Below are 15,663 nucleotides of genomic sequence, written 5' to 3' on the forward strand. Positions count from 1 at the left end.
TGGGACCAAATGGCTTTTGGGGTGCTCCCTTTTGCCACATGGCTTAGGAAGCAGGAGAGACTTTGCTGGGAAGGAAAGGGGTGAAAAGATTCTTGCTAGTGGTGCATGAGAAGGTGACACATAGTTCTGGTTTAACTGGAGATTGTGGTAGCAACACAACTGATGGTGCCAGGAACTGGGGACTACCTGAGCCACGGACTTCTACTTCTTTTCCTGAGATATGGTACCCCAAACTGGGAAGAGGGAGAAGGGAAGACTGTGTATGTTTGTGGGTATTCTAAAGGACTTTAGTATTTTAATGAAGACATTAAGTCATTACTCTAAGTCTGTATAACTTTTTGAATAAATAATTCCTTTCCTTTTCACCAATCTCTGGCATTGAGAGACATCTTTCCCTGGTGGCATCCAAGATGAACCTAGTATAGAGGCGGATACCCCCAGAGCAGAATGATATACTATTTCCATTGGGTAATAGTATATCATTCACCCCTCTCCCCTGGGGTCTGTTCTGTAACAATACTGTATGTCTTCCATGGAAGTGCCAAGAGAGGATAATAACAAAAGCAAAGATGAGTGATCTTTCACAGGGAGCCATTTATTTTAAATACAAGGAACAGAGAAAACGAGCAAGTGTATTGACAGGGCCACTGATAACATACACACACAAACAAGATAGATGTACTGAAGAACACAGGGTGTCTCTGTCACTTGAATGTGGACACAGAGTGTAACCTTAACCAACACACCGTTCAGGCTCAATGAAAATGCTTGTTCACCACCTAAACACTTGTCCTTGGAACTGCATTTGAATATCAGAAAATGTTGTGGGCTGTGCTGCTACTGACATAGAAGACAGGCTCTGATTTGGAATTTGGGGGACTTGAGGAGTGAGGAAAAATTAATTAACTAGACCATTCTTTCCTCTCAGATTGCATGGATACAGTAGATTCTTACAAAACAAAGTATTGTTTCCTAGGAGTGCTCAGGATTCATCTTGCTTCTCTTACATATTCATCTGTGGTTCTGAAGGGTGTTCATGAATTAGCAAAGTATTCACTGTAGCTGCTCATGCTGGCCTGAATACCTTGCAATATTAAACAATGTTACTTTTAAATTGTACATGTTTTTCCAAACTTAACCCAATAAAGAGTGATACTATTTACTTGAGCAATTAGATGGACATCGAAACAAAAATTGTGAATAGTTTTATGTTTATGAAAATCTATAAATTTTGAAATACATTTTAAATTAAAACTTTAGTTTAAAATACATTTTATTAAAACATTTGATCATTTTTTATGTTTTAGCTTTAGTAGATTATTTTTAAAAAAATAACTAGTTTTGAAAATGTGAAAATAATTTTAGTTTGTGCTCTTGTCTCTGACACTATAAATAATAATAACCCTCTATAGATGGACTTTGAGGTAAAAGCCATAAAAATGAAGACCTCTACATTTTCACTAAAGTAGAAAAGGAAGTGATCAACAGACACTGAAGATCAGATGAATTATTCAGGAGTGCTGCGAATGTTTACTAATGGCAGTGTGAGAAATAGTGTAAGAGAATAAGATGACCAAGGAATAACTGGTTATTATGGGCACTAGGTGGATATTAGAGAAATTGAATTAAAATGGAGAAAAAGAGGAGAGAGGTAACCTGGATGGGTCTGATAGAGAAAGGGTGGGTCGGCCACTCATACACAGTCAACCCTGGGATTTAACATGGAACTTTGGCATGATATTGTTTAATTTAGAATGTCTGTTACTGGAGACCACTGAATGAAGAAGGTTTTCTTTTTCTTCATGCTATATTGTTTTTGGAAAAGTTACCTTGTATGCATCCTTCAATGTCAAGATTTATTAAGTCTACCAATCTCAAATACTTTAGTCAAAGAGCTGGAGTCCGTTGAGGAAAAAGACCTCTCAGATTACTAATAAACTAGTCTGGAGATAAAACAGTTTGAAATAAGCAATTGTCCTGGGTTTTCTGATTGCTTGAGAGATGAGATGAATAATACAAAGCAATTCTCTGAATTGCCTTATTCCAGCTCAGCCACCTTAGCCATCACTATCTCCATTGACATGGGAGCCAGTAAATTCCTCCAGCTTGTTGAAAATCCTACAGCCTCAGCCCTGGCTGGCGTAGCTCAGTGGATTGAGCACAGGGCTGCAAACCAAAGTATCGCAGGTTTGATTCCCAGTCAGGGTACATGCCTGGTTTGCAGGCCATGACCCCCAGCAACCACACATTGATGTTTCTCTCTCTCTCTCTCTCTCTCTCTCTTGCCCTTCCCTTTCTAAAAATAAATAAATAAAATCTTTTAAAAAAATTCTACAGCCTTATTCCCTGTACAATGTTGACTCTAGAGGATAAAAATGCTGCACTTCAGAAAAAAGGACTTTTCTCAGCAAAATGGAGAGGAATAGAAAAGAAAACAATTCAAGATTTCCATAGGAATCAAACACTTCCCAGGATTCCCATGCCTTCACAAGACATGCCAGCTTCCAGGAAATAACCCAGAATCTGAGACCCAGAGTCTTTTAAGCTATAAAGTCTCAGGAGATTGTGATCAGCTCCCCCCTAAAATCTCAGTCACCATGTGACTCACAGCGCAGAAGTACTCAGCTGAGTCACTCCTATGGGCTGAAAGTTTCCTCAGGTGGAAGGTTTTATTCTTCCTAAATTCAGCCTCAAAACCTTTGATGCCTGAAACAAGGCTGTTTCCAGAAGTGTACTCCAGGAGAAACCGGAGTCCTGGGCTGGGGTATTGCACATACCAGAAGAGATACAGTTAAAAGGAAGAAAAATAGTTGCACTCAGCTCCAGAGGGGCTCCTTTCAGGACAATGACCTGGCTGTCCAGCTGGGTCACTGACCGAGCTCCTGTTCCTCCGGAAACATCAGTGCTGTGTCAATAAACTCAGCTAAAACAAAAAGTTTCTATTCAGAGTCAAAACAATAGAGTTCCATTTGTGGACAAGGGAGTAAAATGGAATGTTACTCACAAACAGGTACTCCCCAAGCATCAAGGTGAACACTAAGGTTGTGGCCTAGCGGTGAAGAAGCAGCAAGCTCCTTTCTGAGAGATTCCCCACAAACAAAAACAAATCTGATGACTGGGAGACTGAACCCAGATGGCTCTGAGATTGAGGAGGAATGACAGGGGATTTAAATTTCTTCTCCTCAGAGACATTGTAAGGGACTGTTAGGAAGAAATTCTCTCTTGACAAAATTGCTTGCTTCTGGCATCTGAAATCCTTTATAAGTCATTATCTAGAACCTGCTATCAGAATGCTCCTTATCCTGAAAAGCTATTTCCAATTTAGGCAACTATGCCCTCTGGGGCAAATAGAGAGCTAAGGAAATACAATTTTTGTTAACCTTCCCCACCTCCCTTCTGCCTTCCTATGGTTGATATTTAAAGCATTATGATTATGAACAGAGGAGTGTTTATGTTTTATAGGCAAACATAAAATGGAGAACTTTCAAAAATAGACGAAATTATGAATTAAAAAATTGTATGCAAAATAATTTTTAGAATGAGAAATAAAATTATACCCAAGTACAAATTTAAAAAAAAACAAATACCACAAACATAAAATCTAGAAAGTGACATAATATTTTTTGTTTATTTCTCTATACATTTTTTAAATTTATTTTTAATTGTTGTTCAAGAACAGTTTTCTGTCTTTTACTCCCATCCCAGTCCACTCCCCCAGTATTCCCCCTCTATACATTTCTATAATGCTTTTTGTTTCTATGATTTTTGGATCCTTTTAAATTGTCTCTTCTTATGACAACACATTTGTAATACTTCTTATACAGAGAAAAGAAAGATAATTCAGTCTTTACTCAGCATGGTTGATCAAAATTTCTTTTTTGAAATTCACAGTGAATTTTGATATTACCACATTAGTTTTTAGGATTATAGTCAAATTTGGGGAAATATCTATCAAGTTTCTATGTTCTATAAAATTTCATTACATTTCAAGATTTTTTATGCTGTAGCAAATCCTAAATATTTTGAACTGATGACACTCATTATCCAGTTTATTAAGCCTGTATTAGTTTTCTATTGCTGTGTAATAAAGTACTGCAAACTTTGTGACTTAAGACAATACCCATTTGTCTCACAGTTTCTGTGGGTGGGCAGTCTGCGCACAGCTAAGCAGGATCTCACAAGGCTGAAATCAAGGGGTCAACTAAGATTGCCGTGTAATCTGAGGCATGGGGGTCCTCTTCCGAGCTCATGTGGTTGTTGGCAGAATTTATTTCCTTGTAGCTATAAAAGTAATGGCATCTTGCTTCCTTAAAAATAGCGGGAGAATCTCTCTGACCTCAGGAAAAACCTCAGCCCTCTTTTAAGGAGCACGCAAGATTACATCAAGTCCACCAATCTCCATTTTGATTAACTTAAAGTCAAACTGATTAAGGACTTTAATAACATCTGCAAAATCCCTTCACCTTTGTCAATAATGTAACTGATTATGGGAGTGCCACCCATCATCTCTAGGTCCCGCCCAAACTCAAGGAGAAGAGATTATACACTGCTTGTACACCAAGGGGGCAGAAAACTTGGGTATCATCTTAGAATTCTGCCCGCAGTTCTGTCCTCAGTGTACATGTGCATTATGAGTTTTATATTATTCCTGTTAATGTAAACATTTTGTGACCAATTAGCAAGAAGTTAATAAAAACCTTAATATGATTATACATGGCTGTTTCAAACCAAAGGAAGGACATAAGCAAAGGAAACCTCCAGCAAAGTTAAGGAATCCAGTGTATATAGAGTGGGGTGCACAGATATGGCAACAGTGGGCAGTATGACTTATATACAAGAGTATTGGAACCAGTTAGAGATGTGAAATACAGTTCTAAACACTGGGAAGTTGCTGATGATAGACTATCATGCCTTTAAGGAAACAAAGCCTTCTTAATGGAGCTAAACCCCCACCTCAAGAATCTAGAAAAACAAGAGAAAATTTTGAAACAAGCAGAAGAAGGAAAATAATAAAGATAAAAACCGAAATCGATGAAATTGAAAATAGAAAAACAATAGAGAAAAATCAATGGTTGTTTAAAAGATCATTAAAAATGACAATCTTCTAGCAAAATAAAAGAAAAATGGGGCAGACATAAGCAGGCTAACTAGAAGTTGGGTGATTGGTCAGGGGTGAAAGTTTGCCTTTCTCCAGTTGGTCCTGAGTTGGACAAATCTCCAAAATGTTTTGCTGAGTGAAGAATCCGTACACTAAAGTCCACATACTGTATAATTTATGAAGTGTACAGAATGGGTAAATTCATAGAGACAGAAAGCAGGCTGTGGTTAGTTACCAGGGACTAGGGCAGGGGAGAATGGTAATTGCTTAATGGGTACGTTATTTCCTTTCAGGGTGGTATTAGATGCCACTTAATTGTTCACTTTAAAAGAGAGAACTACATAACATGTATTAATCTCAATAAAGTTATTGTGTAATTGGATGTTGATAAAAATCTAAAGTTCAAAGAATTCACTATTTCATTTTAGTCCATTATATCAGGTTTTGTGTTAATTGCTTCTATCTACAGAGTCCATTTCAAAACCCTCTTAATGGAGAAGGGTTCCTGAGCTTCAAGAAAGGACATGTGGTTGGGTCCTCAGCCACAGAGTTTGGGTATAGGTGACAGATGCTCCTTGTGTACTGTGCCTCACAGCACAGAAGTAGGTGGCCGAGTCTCCGAGCTGAGAAGCTGCAATGCACAAAGCACTATGCCTTGATGTTTCATCCAACAAGGCTTTAATTCTTCCATTTGTTTCCTCTCTCTGATTTGACCGGATCAACAACAGAGGTGTGAGGCCCTTCCCAGGGTGCTGCCTAAACCACTGAAAGAAGTAAATACCGCTACTGGAGTAACTGCAGTTGAGAAATAATCTGTCTCCTTCTCGGACAGTCAGAGCTTCAGGACTCTGACTCACGTCCTCTTTGCTGCTCACCCCTGTTTAGAAAGAGAACATGTAGACAGAGATACTGGTTAGTGGATGGTCATTCTTTGGCAATTCCTTTTAAATTTAGTCTTTTAATCTCCACAGAAACTCCTACTAAATTACACTAGTACAGCTCCCTGTCTTTCTCCATTTTTCCTTGGGGAGAAATGCCCTAGAGTCTGCCTTTTCTTTGCCCATTTCCAGATCCCTCTAACTCACAGTGTAGTTGTAGCCAAAAGATGAGCAGGCTCAGGAATTTGTCCATTCTTTCTGTCACTTACACTCACTGAGAATTGTTCTTATGTCTTTAGTACTCACAGGGTCACTGTCAATACTAAAGAACCTGCTTTGCTATCTCAAACATTCAAACATTTCTACAGGAAACACATTTGTCAGCCCAGCCAATCAGAGACAAGTCTCACTAATCTGCACAGTGGGAAACAAGTGGAAATAGTGTCATCTAGGGATGGAGCCCAGAATTGCCAGAGAAATTCTCACCTCTCCTAAGTGAAAACCATTTTCTTCAGAGGAGAGAAGGGACTAGACAGGCGATGGGGGAGAAGTGGGGGAAGATGGAAGAAGGAAGGGGAAAGAGGGAAAGTGAGAAACATCAATTTGTTGTTTCACTTATTTATGCATTCATTGCTTGATTCTTGTATGTGCCCTGACCAGGGATGGAATCTGCAATGTTTATTTATCAGGAAATGCTCTAACCAACTGAGCTATCCCAGCCAGGGCCAAATTTTTTATAATATCAAATTTGTATAATAGTATTTTTCTTTCACTGACTGGCTTATTTCACTTAGCATAATAGTCTCCAGGTCTGCCCATGCTGTCGCAAAAGGTAAGACTTCCTTCATTTTTACTGCCATGTAGTATTCCATTGTGTATCAGGGGTGTCCAACCTTTTGGAGTCTCTGGGTCACCCTGGAAGAAGAAGAGTTGTCCTGGGCCACACATTAAATACACAAACACTAATAAAAAAATTTCATAATACTTTAAGTAAATTTACAATTTTATGTTGGACTGCATTCATAGCCATCATGGGCTGCATGCTTTTTTTGTCCACTCCTGAATGTACCACAGCTTTTTTTATTCACTGATCTACTGATGGACACTTGAGCTGTTTCAAGACCTTGGCTATTTTAAATAATGCTGCTCTGAACATAGGGGTGCATATATTCTTTTGAACTGGTGTTTTGATCTCACTTGTATGTGGAATCTAATGAACAAAATAAACTAATGAATAAAATAGAAACAGAGGCACAGATACATGGAACAGACTGATAAGCTGTCAAAGGGAAGGAGGGCAGGGTGTACTGGATGAAAGAAGGTGAAGGGATTAGCCAAAGGACAGATAGACATGACCCACGGACACAGACAAAGGGGATGTCCTGAGCGGGGGTGGGAGAGGGCTGGGATGAGATAGGCAAAGGAGGAAAACAGTGGGGCTAACTGTAGTAGTGTAAAGAAAAAAATTAAAACAAAACAAACAAAAAATTTTTAGAATGTAGCTAAATCAGTATACAAAGAGAAATGTATATAGAAGAAATATATTAGAAAAGAAGAAATCTAAATTTTTCCTATATCTACTCCTTCCTCCTCTCACTTCAGTCCTTAATGACTGGTTTCCCTTAACTTATACTTTCTTGAAAAGTTCCTTTATATCATTTCTCATCTGTAGATTACAAAGAATATAAGTATGGTAATGTCAGGAAATTGGCACTCTTGTATCTCATAGCTGAAGCATAAACTGGTAAAGATTTATAGGTGTTATTTACATATCACTGGATGCCAAAAAATTCCACTTGGCTGGGAACTTATTCTTAAGAAATGTCCTTGTAAAATATATTTTAAAAAATTGTACATTATATGCAGCAGGAAAAAAAAGTGAAAAAAATAAATATCCCTCAGTACACATATTTAATGCATTATGGTAGATCTGCATTCTAATATACTATACAGTTGTGAAAAGAATAAGTAGACTTAAATTTCCTGACTTGTAAAAATTGTTTTGTACTTAAAAAATCACAGTACTTTACATATAAGTGTAATTTATGTTTTTTTAAAATATTTCATTTATTTATTTTTAGAGAGAAGGGAAGGGAAAGAGAAAGAGAGAAGCATCAATGTGAGGTTGCCTCTCGCACGTCCCCCCACTAGGGGGGACCTGGCCCACAACCCAAGCATGTGTCCTGACTGGGAACCAATCTGGCAACCCTTTGGTTGGCACGCCCATGCTCAATCCACTGAGCTATACCAACCAGGGCTAATTTATGTTTTTTAAACAGTATGTTTACTATGGATATATGTGAATGAATCAAAAGAGTTGAAATGTGCTCACTAAAACTTAAACAATAATTGAGGACTTTGTGAAGAACAAATCAAGGAAGTATTACTTATTATTTTATATATTTAAAATTGTCTCAATATTTTCTACAATTAAACATTAACTTATAGCTTGTTTAATCATAAAAATAGAAAAATTAGTTACCATATAGGAAACTAAGGAAAAAATTGAAATAAGAAATATTAACGTAATTGTCCTTTTTCTAGCAAACTTTCAAAATTTATTTATTTCTCAAATGCTCGTGCTATAGTTCAAAGAAACTGAGAGAACTCATACATTGCTCAGAGGAATAATGTTAAATTTATGAACTTCACATTAGACCTTAGGCAAGGATGAGAATGTTAGATTGCAGACAGGACACACATCCAGACTCCTCACACCCAGCCTCCTCCTTCTCCCTGCTCTTTTCTTGCCTGGTCCCTTTCTTGATTTCATGTACATTTTCCTTATGTCTTTCTTGTTTTTTTTTACTTTATTGCATTAAGCTTACATTTTCTATATAATGTCCTCTTTGAATAGAGATTATTTCCCTTTCCCCACCAGAGAGACAGGCATGGCCAAGTCTGCCCCTCTGTGCATCTTTTGCAATGCAATAATGCACTGAACTTCCTGTTCACAGTCATAGACAGAGGAGCCATTTTATTGATCACATTGTTCTTTAAACCTCAAATCTAATACTGTGGGCCCTAGTTATAAAACCGTCAATACCAGATAACATTCTCATTTCCTCCAAAAGTGAAGTGGGAACAGGGTGTGTTCAGTTCTTGTCCTTAGTCACTGTACAAAGAGCTGGGCTGTGTGGCATTACAAATGTCACAAATGACTCCTCAGAGGGAAAAAGAATATACAAGATTGTCTCCAAACAATGAAGGTAGATTTTCAAGGTCAAGATATGGTACGTTCAGAAATTTCCAACCTAATGCCCATCTCCTACTTCAACTTTATCTCATTTCCATCCTACATAAAGAGCAAAATATGTCTATAATTATCTATAGTCACTGATAAAGAAGTGGAACTCTATGCTCCTCTCATTCCCCTTGGGCTCAATGAATATGAGAAATAAGAAATTTCTTATATTCATAAGAAAGCAAGACAAGCTCCTCTTTGATTTCTGAGGGTTATCGGCTGAATTGTGTCCCCTTCAAATTCATATTTTGAAGTCCTAACCCCCAGTAACTCAAATGTGATTTTATTTGTAGATGGGGTCCTTTACCGAAAGTAATCAAGTTAAAATGAAGTCATTAGAATTAGCCTTAATCCAATACATCTGGTGTTCTTACGAAAAGGGGAAATTTGGACATAGACACACATAGAAGGAAAGTTATATGAAGAGATACAGGGAAAAGGATGGCTTTCTATAAGTAAGGAAGGAGCTCAGAATAGAACTTTTCTTCACAACCCTCCCAGGCCTCCCAGAAAGAACCAAACCTGCCAATACCATGATTTTAGACGTCTAGCCTCCAGATCTGTGAGACAATGCATTTCTATTGTTTAAATCATCTTGTCTATGGTACTTGTTATGACAGTCCTAGGCAGACTAATATACAGCCGCTCACACTCAGGATATGACTTCTTCACAAACTATGCAGCTATGATCTGAACCCTTGCTTTAAACATCTTGGGTGAAGGACATTGAGACAAGTGGAGATGCCTTGAGACAAGTCCCTCCTCTGATGCCTTGGTTTTGAACACCATCTTTTCTTAAGCTCCTGATTTACCCAGAATCAGAAGCACACACACTTCTGTCATTTGTCTCATATTTCAAGCAGACACTACAGTCCAGGGCCCATGGCTCACGATTCTGTGTCTGAACCTGAGCTGGGACAGGCTAACAGAACAGACATATCAGCTGCATTGCTGCCAGTGCATCCCCTCACCTGGCAACTGTCACTCTGGGGAGTGCCCAGGCCTAGAGTTAGCCAATGCAATGGTAGCTCCTTAGTTGATATATCTTCCAAGGCTTGGTCATGTCTCTGGTAAAAAATATGTAACAGGCATCCACTCTCAATCCAAGGGTTTACTGAGAGAATTTGTGAATTTTAAACTCTAAGAGGCTAAATCGAAAAAGAGGAAAATAAGGATAGCATCCATCCAGAAATTATTATTGCTTTTTCACAGCCCAAGAGAAAGAATATATGTTATTGGTGATCCAATGCTCTGATGAACTCAATAACTTTTTCTTTACCTTCCAGAATACCACCAAGTCTCATACAGTCCCGAGAGGATGGAGAAAGCCCATCTAAATGACAAGAAAGAGCAAATGAAACTCATATGGAGAGGGTGATGTCCTGAAAGTGACTGGGAAGGTTAAAGTCAGAGTCCTTTCAAAGCCAAGTTTCCCAATTCTCTGGTATCTCAAAAACCTTCTAGGGATCATGTGTCTCTGGGAAGGCATTTGTAGACTCAGATCTTAGTATAAAGGAAACAAGAGACCTGAAAAGGCAGACAACCTTATACTCCACAAATTCTTTGCACCTTTTCCCATTCTCTGTGTGTACCTAGTGGTTGCATACACAGAGGAGAAGAGAAAGAAGGGAGGAAATGAAAGGCACTGTAAAACATAAAGGAGCGACCTTGAAAACATTTTCTTATTATCTCCTCAAATCTAAAAAATTGAGATAGATTGAGTAAAATAATTTCCTTACCACCCAAAAAAGGCTATTTTTCTCTATTACTACAAAAACAATTTAAAAAATAGATTAAGTTTGAAAGCTGCATAGCTACTTCCTGTCTTCTTCTTTCTGTGTTGTCTTATTTTCAGTGGAAAGAAGACCTTTCATAAAGGATTGGGACAAGGTCATGAATCAATGAATGTTGAAAGCTGTGCACAGACTGTTCTACTTATAACAAAGAGAATAAAATATGCCATTTGTCAGAGTTCATACATAATTTCAATATTGAATGTGAGCCAACCACTCTTTCCCTAACTGATTAGGGATGTTATTGACAGACACAGCAGCCCCCCTCTTGTGATTAAACATGTGAATGCCTTCATTCAGATCCCAGACAAATCAGAAACCTGCTTTTGTAAAGATATGGGGAAGAATAGCTTATGTGTGCTTATTATGTAGCAGAGAAGATGATCAGTTTTGGTCAGAATGACTGCAGTGTGACAGGAGAATCTTTGCAACATTAACAGAGTTTTTGCTTTTTCTTATTTTTTAAAAACCACATGATCTTTCCTCCCTTCAGGCAGTTGGGTGATTCTCTACTTATCACTTCAGTGAAAGGACATACAGCTGAAAAAAGAAAATAAAGATGCCTTTCTTACCATTTTGCTTCAAAGTTTCAGCCATGTAGGCAAACGAAACGATCTAGCATAAACTATAGTTTTAGAAGATACAATGAAATAATACAAGTTTTCCCAACTGAGACAAAAACAAACCAAAACATTTTCTAAGTGGAGTAGAGGAGAGAGAAAAGAGTATCAAAGAAAAGTAAAGTGGCTTAAGAGTGGGTGAGGCCCTTTGGAAGGATGCTGAATCTTATCCCCTTAAAGACATCCTGGAAAGAAAACCACAAGACCATGGGGTCACTTGCAGTTATTAAATAAATCTCTGTGCATCCCTGTTTAAAATTTTCATCTTCATCTTTCCTTTAGCCTTGAGCCTTGAGCCTTTAGAACTTGAGCCTTGACTCCTGGCTACACTGAGGTCAGCATGGCCTTACTCTGTTTACTTACTCCCCCTTTTCTCTATGGTTCTAGAAAAAGATTAAAGAAGAAAAAACAGCAGGAGCTGCTTCCCTGGCCAACCGCTGACAGCCTCTGTGTGATGAAGGTCTTCCCTGAGAGAGCACCAGAACCTCAGAGGCCTCCTCCAGGCAGGGGTTTTCCCTTCTTGTCAGCTCCCTCTCAAGGAACACTTTCCAGAACTTCTTACTGTTTCTTCTCCTAGGTGGATCATGGACAGGTCAGCTCAGGCCCTGCTGCCCTCAGAGGTGTCACTTGCCTAACAGAGTACTGGCTGCTCCTCACCATGCCTTCTCCAGGAGGCCACCATGCCTTCACCCAGTGGCCCCATTGCCATCCCTCTCCACTCCACCACTGTTCCCCAATGTCCTTGTCTTCTACTTCAGTGGATCAAAATCTGCTTCAGAAGCAGATATCCAAAGACAGAAGGACATGAAATTTTATTATTTATTCAGGTGACCTTTGACTTTTAAAACAATTATTTTGGTATATTAACCTGTCAAGTGGCTTGCAGAGGAAAAGGGACACTGGTGACACTCACCTCTTGACTCCCCCCATCCCTCACACCAGCCAAGGGGTTGAAGGTCTGGGGTCGCAGAGCCTGTTCAGTTGCTACTTCTTAAATCCTAGAGTGTCAGGCTGTGAAAGTGGTGGATGCCTAATGCTCCTGAGTCCCTAGCTTTGGATCCTACTAGCCACATTCATGATAATGGAAAATGTCCCACAGTACATCTAAATGGGAAAAAAAATCTGTTTGGTTCTATAAGTCACTCTTAGAGAACCAAACAGAATCCCTATAATGATAAGAAACCCTATAGTTAAGGGCTTCTAATTATTCAAAAGAGAAAATAAAAATGTATACATATATAATCCAATAATTATGTTATATAAAATATAAGATATAGATTATAAATATGTGGGGGAGCTTTGTCCACAGAGCCTCCCATCCACCACGGATGAGAATAAGTCTACCAAGACATGATTTGCTTGGAGAGGAAAGGTGGCCGATCTCTCAAAGGAGAAGGACCAGGAACCTGTTCCTCAATGGGCTTTTATTGGGTTCATTTGCACAGGAATACAGATAAAGCTCATTAATCATTGTCTGGCAGTAAGGGTCAAACAATAGATAACAAAGAACTCCGAGGGCCTATTTTGAGTCTGGGTCAGATAGCTAAAGAGCTGTAAAACTTTGAGGAACAAACTTACTTCTTGCTTGGACCCTTATCATTTAATTGACAGCATTCTAAACAAAGCAGGTTTCACAGGATGTTACATATTCTTTCTTAGGCCTGATTCCCCAGGGAACCCGCACAGGGGTTTCCAGCACAGGGCTGCACTGCCCTCTGTCATTGTTTCAGGCTTAGGTGGAGCAAGGGAAGTAAGGCAGCCAGAAGATTAGGAGATTTCTCGCAGACGGAATGAGAACTCAGGCTTTGTCAAAGCCAAGGGGACGAGGGCCCATCACCCCCTTTTGCTGTAGCCCCCCAAGTCCTTCCTTGGGGGCCTCCCACGTGATTGTGCCTGTCTGAGGTCATTCCCCCCTTTGGGGAATCTTACCCATCATTGGCTAATTGACCAAGCATTGGGGGCCAGGCAGGGTGAAGTAAAAGGAGCAGAAGTGGCACTCCTGCCAGGGAGATAAGCTTTGTCTCCTTGATGGCTTACAGTCCAAGGTCACTCCCTCAGCCTTAGCCTTGGTGCGGGTTTCAGCTTCTGAAACCAGGCAGGGTGGTTCCCAACATAAATATATAAATATAAATATATTACAATAAAATATATTCCAATTATACTGGTAATATGAATTAATACTATATAGTGTCCTTAGGAATCTTTCTGGCAACAAGCAGGGCAGGATTTGGCCACTCTTAGATCCCGGTCAATATCACCATCTGACACAAAATCCCCATTCAAATGCATATTAGAAAATATTTTAGTTAAGTGATAATGACCATGTGATATATCAAAACATGGGGGATGTAGCTAAGGCAATATTTAGAGGCAAGTTTGTGGACTTAAATGCATTTGTTAGGAAAGAAGAAAAGTTGAAAATCAATGGCCAAACTTGCAACTCAACAAAACTAGAAAAAGTAGCTAGTTAAATCCAAAGAAAGTATATAATAAAATATGAACAGAAAAAAAAATAAAACATAATTTATCAATAAGAGAAAATCAAACATATAAAGAATCCCTTAGAGGTTAATTTAACTGAATCTATAATTTAATAAAGCTGTCTCATAAGTGAAGTGTTATACTTGGATAGCTTCATGAGTGAATTTTCTGAAAAAATTTTAGAAATAAAAAAAATCCTACACAAATTCTTCTATAGGTTGAAAAGGAGAAATAAATTGCAACTCATTTTATGGCTCATTATAATATTGATACTAAAATCTGGCAGAGACATTGAAAAGAAAAAGTTGAATACCAGTATTATTCAGGAACATGGAAACAAAACCTCAACAAAATACTAGCAAAAAATGTTGCAGTATGAAAAGGAAAATATAACATTACTAAGTGCATCTTATTCCAGAAATTAAAGTTGGTTTAAAATTTGAAAATCAGTATAATTTATAGCATTAATATATAATCATCCCAGCAGATAAAGATACCAATAATTTGATAAAATTTATTTTATATTTATGATAACAACTCTCAATTAATTAGAAATCAAAACGAGACTCTTTAATAATCAGATTACATAAAGGATATTTACCAGAAAAAGAACACTGTAATTAACAGTCACAGTGAAATACTGAATGCTTCACTTTTGAGGTTAGAAATAAGGAGATTTCTAGTCAATAAATTTCGTAGGTGATCCTAGCCAGATAAGTAGAGCTTGCTAAGTAATTTGTGGGGCCCACTGAGAAATGAAAATGCAGGGCCCTGAGTGGGACAGTGAGGTCAACCACCCTTCCCACAGGCCTGCCACCCAGACCTGTAGAGCACTGGTGGGGGACTAGAAAGCTTCTGGGTTGGTGAACACATAGGGGGTGCAGAGAGAGTGGTGCCCCGGGAGGGCATAGAAGCTCTGTCTCTTCCTTATACCCTGCCCTAAGCATCTCTTCCATCTGGATGTTCACCTGTGTTCTTTACTGAATTTTTTTAATACAAATAAAATTTATTTTCTTAAAAAAGGGAAGGGAGACTGATGAGAATCTCTGACGAGAAGAAAAGTGGAAAATGTCCATTGGCTTTATCAACATCAAAGCCACTAGTGTTAATGTGAGGGCTTCTGTTGGAGGGGTGCCACCGGAGGCAAGGTTCCAGTGGAGTGAGGAATGGGAGTTGAGAAAACAGAGACAAGTAGACAATTCTTTTATGTACTTTGATTATTAAGGAGAAGAGAAATGTAGAAATGTGGCTGGTGGAGATGGAAACTTCAAGAAGACTGTATTTAAGTGGAAAACATTCACTTGTAGACATGTGACCAGATTATTATAAGAGAATCCAAAAAACCAAATTTTAGGGAATAGTGTATTCCTATGCAGTCTCTTTTCAAGTGGCCCAAGATGAGAAATCAAGCCTGTCCACATCACAGCTCTCCCGTCTGAGTCTACATGAAGGAAAAGGACTGCCCCAGGAAGATACACAAAGGGACTGTCTGGGATACCTAGACAGAATGAACAGTAATCTCTGCCATCTGGCTATGTCACAAGATTTC

General features: G+C 38.6%; 1 gene segment (V, D, J or C); it reads right to left on the minus strand.

The window, feature by feature from the left end:
• Positions 1–5,610: 5,610 nt before the first annotated feature.
• LOC123826711 lies at positions 5,611–6,302 on the minus strand. The segment is given in 2 exon segments: positions 5,611–5,975; positions 6,184–6,302. Coding segments are annotated over 2 exon segments (411 nt in total).
• Between the last annotated feature and the right edge of the window lie 9,361 nt (positions 6,303–15,663).

The sequence above is a fragment of the Phyllostomus hastatus genome, unplaced genomic scaffold (genome assembly GCF_019186645.2).
Source record: "Phyllostomus hastatus isolate PE091 unplaced genomic scaffold, TTU_PhHast_1.1 phas_contig_846, whole genome shotgun sequence".
Taxonomy (NCBI): domain Eukaryota; kingdom Metazoa; phylum Chordata; class Mammalia; order Chiroptera; family Phyllostomidae; genus Phyllostomus; species Phyllostomus hastatus.